General features: G+C 51.3%; 1 protein-coding gene across 2 annotated transcripts in view; it reads right to left on the reverse strand.

The window, feature by feature from the left end:
• Positions 1–792: 792 nt before the first annotated feature.
• The window catches only part of EPHB2 (EPH receptor B2), a 184,806-nt gene continuing 173,024 nt past the window's right edge, over positions 793–12,574 (reverse strand). For both annotated transcript variants that reach the window (XM_045898483.3, XM_045898482.3), the window contains exons 10-16: positions 7,569–7,691; positions 6,745–6,992; positions 5,546–5,761; positions 4,525–4,674; positions 3,195–3,388; positions 1,563–1,718; positions 793–1,046 (exon numbers count right to left, since the gene is read on the reverse strand). In XM_045898483.3, coding sequence (XP_045754439.2) covers positions 938–1,046; positions 1,563–1,718; positions 3,195–3,388; positions 4,525–4,674; positions 5,546–5,761; positions 6,745–6,992; positions 7,569–7,691 — 1,196 coding nt within the window. In that variant the 3' untranslated portion in view covers positions 793–937. The remainder of the gene's footprint in view (positions 1,047–1,562; positions 1,719–3,194; positions 3,389–4,524; positions 4,675–5,545; positions 5,762–6,744; positions 6,993–7,568; positions 7,692–12,574) is intronic.

The following is a 12,574-nucleotide window of genomic DNA, read 5'->3' on the forward strand; positions in this document are numbered from 1 at the left end:
AAAAAACCCCAACAACCCCCCCAAACCAAATCCACCCCTGACCAAAATACCCCCGAGTCCACGAATTGCTGTAAACAAACCCAAATGCAGGAGCAATCCTTCTCAGTGGCAGTCATAGCTGATGGCAGTCACCCTGCGACAGGCCTCCAGGCGGGGCTGCCGGGCACCGTGCATGTGCGACAGGGACATGGCGCTGCAGTCTTGGGGGGCCGGTCATCCTCAGGAAGGCTGACCTTTCCGGTGTCCCCACGGTCTCCCTGACTGAGGAGGACAAAAGCCCCCTTTCAGCCCCGTGAGCCGACAGGAGAAACAAGTCTTTTTCATCGGAGTTTCTGAAATAGTCTCCAAAGACAGAAATTCTCCGGTTTGCCCAGCGGCCGCGGGAATGGCTCCCGTGGTGGCTGCCCGTCTGCCCGCCTGCCCCGTCTGCCTGGCATGTGGCTGCTGGGTGAGGCCTGGAAGAGCAGCCCAGGGACGGGAGAGAAGGGTGGCCCCTGTCTCTCCCTTCACATTGGTTTTCCTGAAACTGTTTCTTGGCTCTGGCCAGGTCGCCTTCCCAGAGGGAGTTGGAGAGAAACTGCTTTTGGTGTCCGATTGGGACAAATCGCGTGGATCTCCCAAGCCCTTTTTTTTTTTTCCCCTAAGAACAATGATCGCTTTCCTTATGAGAATCCTCTTTAAAAAATATTCCTTGTATTTCCCGCCCCCTCCCAGGATCTGTTTCCTTTTGTCCCCGTTCCCTTTTTTCCATCATCTGAGTTGCACATATTCCTGGTGACATCTCATGGCTGGAGCGCTGCTCGGTTCTTCCTGCTGCCCGTGGCCTCCTGGCAGGTGGCTGAGCCTGCGGTGGATGTGGACGGAGAACCAGGGGGCCGGCGTGTGGGGCGGAGGGGGCGGGGGCCTGGAGGAAGAGGTGAGCCGAGGCAGGTGAACGTCAAACCTCCACAGACTGGATCTGGTTCATCTGTGCCCGCATCACCTGGATACTGTTCAGGATTTTTTTCTGGTGGCCAGCCAAGGTGACCCCAACCCGGAGAATGTCCCTTTGGGAGAGAAGCATGTGTGTTAGGGAAATGTGGGGGTGGTGGGGGACTTTGGGCCAGGTGGAGAGCTGCCTGGGCTTCTCCAGGGGTTTCCTGCTGAAGAGAGCAAAGGAGGGGGTGAGTGGGTGGATTCCCAGTGTTGGAGTGACTAGTGGGGATGGAAGGAGCACGAGAATGGGAGTCAGGACACTCAGGGGCATGGGGTCTCCTCTACTCAGGGAAGGAGAAGGGAACTTGCATTTATGAAGTACCCACTCACTTTATATCCCTTTGATCTTCCTAAAACCTCCGGTTTACAGAAGACAACTGGGACTCGGGGAGGTTCTGATTTGCACTTAGCCACAGGCAGACCTGGGTATCGATCTGAATGTGACTCCAGAGTTGGCCATCTTGCTCCTTGGTCCCACACATCCCTGCTGGGACACTACCTATTCCTCGCCCTCCAGAGCTCCCTGCTTGGTGGGATGGCTGGGAAGGAGTACTGGTAATGGTGGGTGGAGGCAGCTGGGCACTTACTCCATCATCATCTGTGACACAACATCGAAGGAGGTGAAGCCGGCATTGGCGAAGCTCTCCTTGTACTGCCCCATCTTGATGGCCTCCAGCCACTCGTCCACCGTGTTAAAGCTGGTGTAGTCGGGGATGGTGCGGTCCAGCAGCGGCAGGTTGATTCTGGAGGCGGGGGTGGGCAACAGAGAGAGTTAGGGCAGGTGCCGGGAGAGGGGTGAGGGTGAGCATGGGCGCCGCTGCAGCTTTGTACTGACACGTGTGTATCTATCTGCGTGGACAAAGGTGAGTGCATATGTATGTATTTGTGTGTGAGAGTGGGTGTGCATTTGCACCTACATCAATGAGCACACGTATGAGCGTGAGGATGTGAGCGTGAGTATGTGTGCAGGACTCAATGCTGAGGCCACCTGGAAAGCCCGGGGATGCCTCTGAAGGGGCTGCTGGGAGGCTGGACACAGTGTGAGGAACGAGATGCTCCTCCAAGCCTCTGATTGTCAGGAGGAGGGAGTTAGCCGGACTAAGTATGCTACAATTCGCTGTCTCCTCCATCCTTCTCCACCCTGGGTGTGCTCTGGGAACCTGTGGGTTGCTCCTCCGAAGTCTAGACAAGGCTGGCGGTGCTCACGGGAGCTGGCCAGGAGTGAAACGACCCTCACAGGGCTAAAAGCTCAGAATGATTTTATGCAGAGAGTCACGAGTGGCTGATGCAGGGTCCTGGTGGGGAGTGACAGGTAGAGGCAAACGCAAACTGTGGGCCACAAAAACTTGGCAGGTGAAGGACTTGGGCCCAAGTCTCTGGACCAAGCCAACCCTGGACCCTGAGGACCCCTGGCTGGACACCCCTCAGAAACTCTGATAGGGTCCCAAAGAGAAAGAGTGTGCAGGGCCAGGAGGGACAGGGGTCGGGGACAGCCACCCAAGCAAGGCAGTGGTGGCCCCAGGTCTGAAGGAGCATGCCCGGGGACCACTGGGAGAGGGCGGGTCTCAGCATTGCTGGAGCCAACACTGGTCCAGCTGGGCCAGTCTCTTTGAGTTGGGGATGGAGACTGTGTGTGTTTATGTGTGGTATGTACTTCTGAACACGTGTGGGCTTGGGTGCCCAGGGAGTGTAGGCGTGAGGGCCTGAGAAGGGGTGCGTATCCGTGTGTGTGTGATTGTGTGTGTGGGAGCATAAGCATGAGCTCTTGTGCCTAACGATGTGTAGGACTGTATTTGTGTAAGCACGCCTATGTGTGTGCATGCACGTGCATGCACGTGCATGGCTGTGTTGAGGAGGATGCAAATGTAAGTTAGAGGGTCCAGGTTTGAGCATGACGGCAGCCAGGCAGGAAACCCGGTGACCAGTCAATCTGTTTACCAAAAAAGATTCTGGTAATTTTTCTTAAATGCCATCCTCTCTGACCATGCTTTAAAAAGTGCTTCCTTTACCATCTCTACCACTTCCTTTCCTCTTCTGTGTCCTGGACTCCTCCGCACCCCAAGGCAGGTCTTCCCGGACCCCACGCTGTAGTGCAGAGCCCTGCCTCAAGCAGGGGGAGCCTGGCCAGGGGTGGGGGGGATTTGGAGTGAGGAAGGGCCAGCTGGGGACGGGGCGGAGACATACTGGGAGGAGGGGGTGGGGCCAGACCAGAGCCGTACCCAGAGGAGAGGGGTGCCATGGCTTTGAGGCTGTTGGGGTTTCGGATCATCTTGTCCAGCGTGTTGACGATCTGGCCAAACTTAGGCCGGTGGTTGCGGTCCTTCTGCCAGCAGTCCAGCATGAGCTGGTGCAGGGCGCTTGGGCAGTCCATGGGGGGTGGCAGCCGATAGTCCTGCTCGATGGCATTGATTACCTGGGAACGACACAGAGCCAGAGTGGGGTGGGTCGGGTGGGATAAAAAGCATCTGCCTCTGACCTGACCCATCCCCCCCTCCATAGCGGACAGACCTATTTGGTTGCCATGGTAACTGCCTCCGCCTCCTGGATGCAGCCCCAGGGATGGGCCTCACCTGGGTTCCCACCATCTATGGCCTTAGTCTGACCCGGGGTCTGTGTGCCGGCCCCCTCTCCCAATCTTGGGAAAACCGGCACCCTGAGATAACTTTTGCCTCAGGGTCTACCAGGTTGACCCTCCTGTGGACCACTTTTCCCCTCCCTTTTCTGAGCCTCCTCCTGGCTTTGATGGCCCTGAGGACTCCTCTCTCTGGCCCTTCACCCCAGGGTGACAACAACTCTTGTTTTCAGTGCCATTTACTGCTCCAGGTGAGAGATGTCTCTCAGGTCAGGCCCCTCAGCATGGCTGCACAGAGCCCCACCTGGCTCCTCTGTCAGGAAAAGGAGCTCAAACGCCTCTCTCTAATCTGTCCTGCCACTAGGCCCAGATTCACCTTCCCCAGCTGGACTGTGGGTCACCCTCCCTGTTCAAGAAGCTTCTTCAAGTCCTTCCTGTTCTGTGTCATTGCAAATCAAAATTTGTTGGGTTGGCTTTCAAATGCCCCATTATTGAACCTTATCATCCTTTCTGACCACGTTTCTACTGCTCCCCAGCACGATCACTTAGCATCCCACCTTTGGGCCTTTGCACAGCTATTCTGCCCATTCAAAGCCCTCATATCTCCAAGTCCTACTGCTGTGTGTGTTCCCCCTGTCCTGGGAAGACTTCCTGGCTGATCTTGCTCACGTGGCCCTTGACTCAACACCTACAGGACTCGACACCTGCCTTCTCCAATTTAGCGCCTGATTGTAAAGTTCCTGATAACAACAACTGGTTCCTGGAATAATTGTCTTGCCCCCCACTTATGTGGAAAACACCTCAGGGGCAGATATGGTCTCATTTGGGGTTGGCCACCAGGTGAACGCATCTTGAAGATTTGCTAAATTGTGGATGTGTAGGCCTTTCCTACTCTTGACCCCTGGAGAGTCCAGAATCCTGTGCAGACGTTCGAATCAGCCAACATTGGGCTGAACCCAGCCCCCTTGGAAACTTACGTCTTGGTTGGTCATGTCCCAGTAGGGTCGTTCCCCATAGGACATCACCTCCCACATGACGATACCATAGCTCCATACATCACTGGCTGAAGTGAACTTCCGGTACTGGATGGCTTCTGGGGCCGTCCAGCGGATGGGGATCTTCCCACCCTGGGGAACAGAATGAGGAGGGTTAATGGGTGGGAGGCTGATCCATCTGGCCTCTACTCTCAGTACTACTTTTCATCCTATGTCCCGTGCTGTACCAATCCCATGAAGCACCTCATTCTTTCTCGAACTCACCATGCTGCTTCAGGCCTTGGCAATTTACACATGCTGCTCCCCCCTTCATGAAATGCCTTTTCTCACTCTACCGTCTGGAAACCTCTTCTCATCCTTTAAGTATCTCTGAAAATCGTTCCCTAAGTCCCCAAAAGTTACTCACTCTTTTTAATCCTACAACTGTGTCCCATATCTCTCCATCAAGGAGGCACTTCTAGAGAGCAATACTCAAATCATTTGCCTGTGTCCTTGGCTCTTCTTGTACTATTTCTGAGCTCTTTGGGCAGGGGCTGTGTCTTATTCCTTTCTGTTTAAAACTCTTCAGCAGGAGAGAGTCCTGAGCTTAGGCATCAGGGACTCCAAGATCAGCCCTGCTTGCCTCTCCTGAGTTATTGCCCACCGCCTTCCCGCTTACAGTCTGTGTTCTAGTCACATCTTGCCTTGAGAACATGGCATCTGACAACCTTTCACTGGCCCTTCAGCTTTCAGCTCAGATATCACCCCCCTCTTAATAGGGGTCTCCCAAGACAGGAGTCCTGACTTATAGCTCTGTTAGTCCATGTTTCTCTGCACATCTGTGTCCCCGGACAGCCTATGAGCTCCAAGGCGGCAGAGACTGTGGTTTGTGTCTCTCTGTCTCCAGGGCCCAGCGCGGTGCTTGCATGAACAGGTGTCGGTGAAAATGTATTGAAGGGAGAGATGGACATCTATGCCCTCTTGCCTGGTACTGCGACCCCACTGTTCTCTGCTTCCATCTTACCAGCGCACTGGTGTAGGTGGGGTCTGAGGTATCATCCTCCAGAAAGCGTGAGAGCCCAAAGTCAGACACCTTGCAGACCAGGTTGCTGTTGACGAGGATGTTGCGAGCGGCCAGGTCGCGGTGGACGTAGTTCATGTCTGCCAGATACTTCATGCCGGCCGCGATGCCCCGCAGCATGCCCACCAGCTGGATGACTGTAAACTGCCCATCATTTTGCTTTGGGAGAAGTGGAGAAAACATACAGTAAATGGAAGGGCATGAATCAGAGCTCTGGATCATCCACACAATGGAAAACCAGAGCAGGACCCTGCCACCCTGGCCTCGTGCTCGCTGTGGGAAGGATTCAGATGCTTGCAGGGGGTGGAGGCTTAGAGAGGCCCATGAGCGGTCAATTTCAGGGTGGTGGAAAGAACATGGGCTTTGGAGTAGACATAGCTGGTCTGATGCTGGCTCTACCCTTTGCTGGCCGTGCAACCTTGGACAAGCGATCTGACTTCTTGAGTCTGTTTCTCCATCTGTGAGTTAAATGGGGATAAGTTATACCCACCTCCCAGGGCTGTCTGAGTTAAATAAGAAGGTGCATGGAAGGTGCCTGGCACATACTAGATGCTCAATAAATGTTTGTTAAATGGCAACTGGTCTAGCAGCACGCTTCTGTGCTCTTTGTCCAGCTGGTTGACTGTGATCTGGGAGGATCCGGAAACTTTCCTCTCTTGACCTTGTGCTCTGGACTCCATCCCCCAGCACATAGAGCTTTGGGGAAATCCAAAATCTGGTGAAAACCCTGGGCCAGGATTCAAGAGACCTGGTTCCAGTCGTGGCTCTCACTTTGACCCTCTGGGTAAGCTTGGGCAAACTCTACCTGTCTTAGAGCCTCACCTTTCTCTTGTGCATAATGAGAAAGCTGGCTAAGAGCATAGATGGTAACAGATTTCAGGTTGTATGCCAACTCTGACTGACTGGTTGTGGTTTCCTGGATTGAAAAGGATTCTGAGATGGCTTCCTGGTTTAGTAGGACAGAGTTCTGGGCTTGATTAGCAATGCTTGCCACGGGGAAGGGAATGGAAAGAGGCAGCCTGCAAGCCATTCCTGACTTAGATCTTTCCCAAGACCCCATCAGGCTTTGACGCCATGAAGCCATGTCCACCTCTCCTTTTCCTCCCCATCCATGGGCCCCTGGCACTCTTGGCTTCCCCTACCCGGAGGAAGGAGTCCAGGGAGCCGTTCTCCATGAACTCAGTGATGATCATCACAGGCGTGCTCTTGGTAACAACACCCTCCAGGTGGATGACGTTGGGGTGGTCAAACTGGCCCATGATGGAGGCCTCGCTCAGGAAGTCCCGGCGCTGCTTCTCAGTATAGCCTGACTTGAGTGTCTTGATGGCTACAAAGATCTCTCTCTTGCCTGGTAGTTTTAGGTGGCCACTGCATACCTCGCCGAACTCCCCTAGGACACACACACCAAGAGAGGCAGGATGTCACTTGCCAGGTGGAAGTGCCATCTCCCACTCCTTGTAGCCTCCACTCCTGGGTCCTGAAGGAGCTTTTTCTCCCTAGTGGTCAACTCATCGTCTTAGACAAAGAACCCCTTTGTAGAATGTGGGGACCCAGAAAGGTCCTAGCCACTACTAGGAGTAAGAGTAAACACTTCACAGGTGTCCCATGGTATTTGGCTGGGCATGGGGTAAGGCTGTAGGGGAGGCCGGGGAGATGGTGAGAGGGACCTGGATGAATGGTGGGAAGAACAAAGCACTAGACTGAGTCCAGAGAATGGGGTTCTAGACCTAGTTCAATCTCTGACATGATATGCAAGCTCCTTCCCAGCCCCATGCCCCAGTTTCCTCATATGTCGATGAGGTGATTTTACTGTATGTCTTTGAGGACTTTTCTACCTTGGGTATTCTGAACCTTCAGGTCTTGGAGGATCCTCTGAGGTTCCTGCCCCACATCCTACGCTCTGCCCCAATAGTACTCCCCACTCATGGCTGAGGCCATGGTACCTGGGAGAGCACCAGCCACCTACCTGCTCCAATCACCTGCTCAATTTTGACACAGGAGATGTCAATTTCCTTTGCAAACTCCCGCACTGCCTCATTGGGGTCCTCATAGGTGAAAGGGTCGATGTAGATCTTCATGCCTGGGGTCACTGGGGGATAAGATCAGGCTTGGTCACATGCACAGACTCAAGACGTGGACAGATGGAAAGTCTAGAGCTGGCCCCTCTGTGGAGGGAAATACACTCCCATGTGGCCCCATAAGAACTAGCCAACCCTTTGCAGGTCACTTGACCTCTCTGGGCCTCAGTGAGCAGATGGGCATTGAGCTGAGTAGAAGGGTGAGGAGAACAGAGAGCTCAGCAGAGAGAACAAATAGGTTCTAGCTCTTGTTCCAACTCTAACTGATTAGTAATGTCTTCCTAAAGGAGCTAAAGGACTGTCAGGATTGATTAGCAATGTCTGTTAAGGGTATGGGCATAAAAGGATAGATAGGTTTGTCACTCTTGTGTTAGAGAATCAGGGGGTGCAAAGTAAAGGAAGAGGAAGTCAAGAAGGAAGAGAGATTTGGAACAAAAATACAGAAAGAGCAGGCAATAGCCCATGTTCTTGGGAGTCTGCTAAGGAGACCTCCCTTTCTTTTAAGGCCTAATTTAAGCATCCTCTCCCTTTAGGAAACTTCCTGGCTGTCTCAGCTCTCCCAGGCAGGCCCCAGAGCCTGGAGGGCTGCCCACTCACCAGGGTCTGAGGACCCATGGTTTCTGGGTTCACTTCCCAGGTTCCTCACTAGCTAGGTCTTAAACCTTTCTAGATCTCAAATTCCCTGGTGATCAGTGTGAGGCTGGACACGTGGCCTATTAATTTGACTCTTGATTTGATGCACTTTTTTATTTGATGCAGAAATTAAGGATGTAACTTGGATGCCAAACACCTAATTCTGACCCTACCACTGAGCCAGCAAAACACTTGGAGGGAAGGGAAGGATGATCCATCCCACATTCTTCCTCCCATATAACTGGTCTTCTGCTGCCCAGGCCTCCCTCTGGCTTCCCCAGCAACTTGCCCACATTCTCCCATTGCTCCAGGAGCCATGACTTTGGAGGCAGTAGCTCTAGGAGTAGGGAGCTGGAATTCCTGGGCCATAGTAAGGCTTGACTGGTTGGTGAGTGGGGCCATCAACCCTGCTCAGCTGTGTGACCTTGGACATGTTAGTTGACCACTCTCAGTGTCTATTTCAGACATTACAAGAATCTAAAGTTGGAACCTCTAACACATGGGTTAGCAAACTGGCCCACTGACTATTTCATAAATAAAGTTTTATCGGAACACAGCTGCATGCATTTCTTTGCCTGTGGATGCTTTCACACTCCAGCGACTAAGTTGAATAGATACAATAGAGACCGTGTGGCTGTATGTCTTTACTCTCTGGTCCTTTAGAGAAAAGTCTGTCAGCTGCTGCTCTAATACATTAGCTTTATTTTGGATTATTTGTGTGGGTGTTTGTCTAGCCCTTCATTTTATTTATTATTTAAAAGATTTTATTTTCAAATCTCCACCCGCAACGTGGGGCTCGAACAAAGCTCTGCACACAATATACACTCAATGTCTATAGAGCTGGGAAGAATCCAGGTGACAGAGATAAAAGAATGATTGCAGCTACCACTGACTGAACCCTTGTGCCCAACACTGGGTCAGGCTCTTTATATGCATTATCTCATCTGCACCCAACAACTCTTGGAGGAAGGGAAACATTATTCTCATTTCATGCATGAGGGAACTGCCGCTCAGAAAGCCGAAGTCATCTGCCCAGGGCCACACAGCTAGCAAATGGCACAGCCAGGACTTGAATCCAGGTCTGTCAGACTTGAGCCTAGGGCCAATACTCTTAATCATCACGCTCATGGCCTCCTGCATGCAATCCAACCAGATCTGGCCCAGGCCTCCTCCTCCTGGACTGTTCAGCCATGACTCCTCCCCCAATCAGCACTCCTCAGAGCGGGGACATCAGTTCCTGGGAGATGCTCCTTCTCGCTCAAACTCAGTGCCTGCTCTGTGGTTCTTGGTGACTTACTTTCAGCCTCCCTCCAACAGGATTGAGGGAAACCTTTTCTGTCAGGCCTGCTGCAGAGGGAGGACAGGAATAGGTCAGCCCCGGCAGCTAAGGAGAAGTGCAGCAGGAACTCAAAGCTAACTCGGGCACTGCCAACCGATCAGATGTCATCCCTAAGCCTTGGCCTGGAGGGCTCTCTGTTGCTTGCAGAACTAAGGCAAGTGCCTTCACCTGGCATGCCAAGCTCTCCGTGTTGGGCCCCAACTACAGCTCCCTGCCCCTCTGTATGCCAGCAAAAAGAATTATTTACCCAGAGGTCCCAGACACACCTTATAATTTCTTGCCTCTGTGTTTTGTTCGTGGGGTTACCTCCACCTGCAATACCCTTCTCTTCCTCTTTGTGTCCATATCAAATGCCACCTCCTCTGTGAAGCTTGCCTGGATCCTTCCAGGGGAGATCCATGCTTTCTTTTTAGGCTCTGAAGCCCTGTCTCTGAACCCACTTATATGGCCCTCCTATCTTGTATTAAGTCTCCTAGATACGCATGCCCACAGCCTCCTGCCACCCCTTTCTGGAACACTGCTGCCTGTGAGGACTTGCTTTCCACTCTCTCCCTCAGGGGCATGGAAGCCATGTCTGTCTAGTTCATGCTAGACCCTGGCACATAGAGGGTGCTCACGAAATGCTTATTGAAAGAGTAATAGCATTACTTACTGGAATGTCCTCTTTTTCTCTTTCTGCCTGTTCGGGATCATGAATACCTTTGAGAATCTGACAGAAGCTATGAATCTGCTCCTTGGAAAATTATTCACCTGTGTGTCACACTCCCAGATTCAGCATATAATTTTGGAATGTTCACGGGCCCATGAAGCTCTTGGGGTCTGTGAACCCCAAGTTACGAGCCCTTGCTCTAGAATGTTTTCTCTGGAGTACACATGTGAAGGTGGTATTCAGTAGATACTTATTGAATGTATGGCTCTGAGCTGTCCCTGCTTCTATGACCCTCTGGTTTCATCTCCTCATTAATAACACAATCTGCTCACAATTCAGTGTGGATTTGCCAGGTAGCAGGCCCTTGTAGCAGGTCTAGGTACTCTACAGGTATCTATCCAATTAACCCTCCTGAAAACCCTACCAGGTAAATGCTATTATTAGCCTGAGCCTTATGAAATTGTTAGTATTTGACTGTTTCTGACCTACAAAACGGGCAATTTCATTTGGCCAAACCTAATATTATCCCCATTGTTTGGAGGAGGACACTGTGGGATAAGAAAGGTTAGATGACCTGCCCAAGGGGACATGGACAGAGCTGATAAGTGGCACATGAGGGGTTTGAATCCAGGTCATGTGGCTGTGAGTCTACACTTTCAACTGCTTCCCCATCCTGTATCCTGGAATGGAAGCGGAGCTCCTTGCGGCCGAGCCTTGCTCAAGGCCCGGCTCCCAGGACGGTATTTGCTGCACTGAAGCTGGATGAGGGTCTCTGGAGTCAGAGTCTTCAGAAAATACTGAGCTGTTGTTTGGATGACTTACGACTGTCAGGGCCACTACCTGCTGTCCTGAACCCAAAGGGGAAATTCAGGGTGAAGGAGGCAGGAGGAACCAGACATTCAGAGACCTGGTTTGAATTCTGGATCTGCCAGTAATAATAATAATAAATAAGCTCCTTTATGAGTTTGAATTGAGGATCAACCACAGTATTGATACTGCTGTGTGCCCTTGGGCAAATTACTTAACCTCTCTGTGCTTCACTTTTTTTCCATATCTATAGCGGAGCTCATAAACAGCACCTACAAGGTGCTGGTCTAGGTACTTAACTGCAAGGATTAAATGAGAATCTTTTTAAAGGGCTTGGTATAGTAGTTGGCAAATAGAAAACACTGAATAATTGTTACCTGCTATAGAGAAGAGTTGGCTATTATTAAATATTATTAGGAAGCACTTTCATATCCATTAATTCATTTAATCCTCACAATTCTGTGAAAGAAGCATCATTCTGGCTACTTCCCATGTAAAGATGCCAAGGTTCAGAGAGGCTCGATGACTTCCCCAAGGTCACAGAGCTGCCCAGTGGTGGAGCAGGGATGAGAAACCAGGTTGGTCCCTCTGGGTCACACCCAGGTACCATAGACCTTGGTCCTCACTCAGCACCTGCTGAATGATGGGACACATGAGCTGGTGAGGGTGACTTCAAGCCAGCCACACGCATCTCCAGGCCTCAGATTCCTTCTCTGTCCCGGCCACACAGGGTTGCTGGTGGGTGTGGGACCACAGGGCTGGTAGTGCTTTGAAAAAACCAAGGCTCTTTCTTAGATGCAGGGAGTAGGAGCTTGAGCTTTAGAATGTGTTGATCCATGAACAAATCCTGGGCTCTATTTTAAAAATAAATCCCTGCTGTCCCCTGTTTCCTTGTTAGTGACTCACACGCTCAATAGTGATGCTCCCACATGGCTCCAGGTGACAGAGCATGTGAGCCCACCTTTTTCCAGCTTAGTCGGGTGTGGACAGCACGGCGTGGCGAGGAGTGTGGGCCTCAGCTCCGGCCCTGAGCTGCTGTGTGACCTCTCTGGGCCTCAGTTCCCTCATACTCAATTATATTACAAGGATAATTATAAGGATTAAATGAACAAATGCACGTAAAGCATTAAAACAGTTCTGGGCACACAGAACACCCTCAATACAGTTAGCTCTAACTATAACCATGATTTCATTACTTGGGGAAGAAGAGGGGGTGACGTAATTTATGACTTTTACTTTTAATGTACAGGTGATTTCTAATTTCGGTGTAGTTAAATTGTTCTGCCTTTTTCTTGTGAGCCTTCCATTGCTTTTAGGCTTAGAATATCAGTGAAATAGTTAGCTAAATTGTCTTCTGAAAATTTTAATGGTTTAATTATTTTTTACATTTATGTCTAAAATGGTTTTTTAAGCTCAGGAACATTTACTGCAAATTGACTGTTAACCCAGAGGCTCGATTATCTAGA

The sequence above is a fragment of the Mirounga angustirostris genome, unplaced genomic scaffold (genome assembly GCF_029215605.1).
Source record: "Mirounga angustirostris isolate CCGP_5_RB_7025 unplaced genomic scaffold, mMirAng1.0.hap1 SCAF_4, whole genome shotgun sequence".
NCBI classification, from domain to species: Eukaryota; Metazoa; Chordata; class Mammalia; order Carnivora; family Phocidae; genus Mirounga; species Mirounga angustirostris.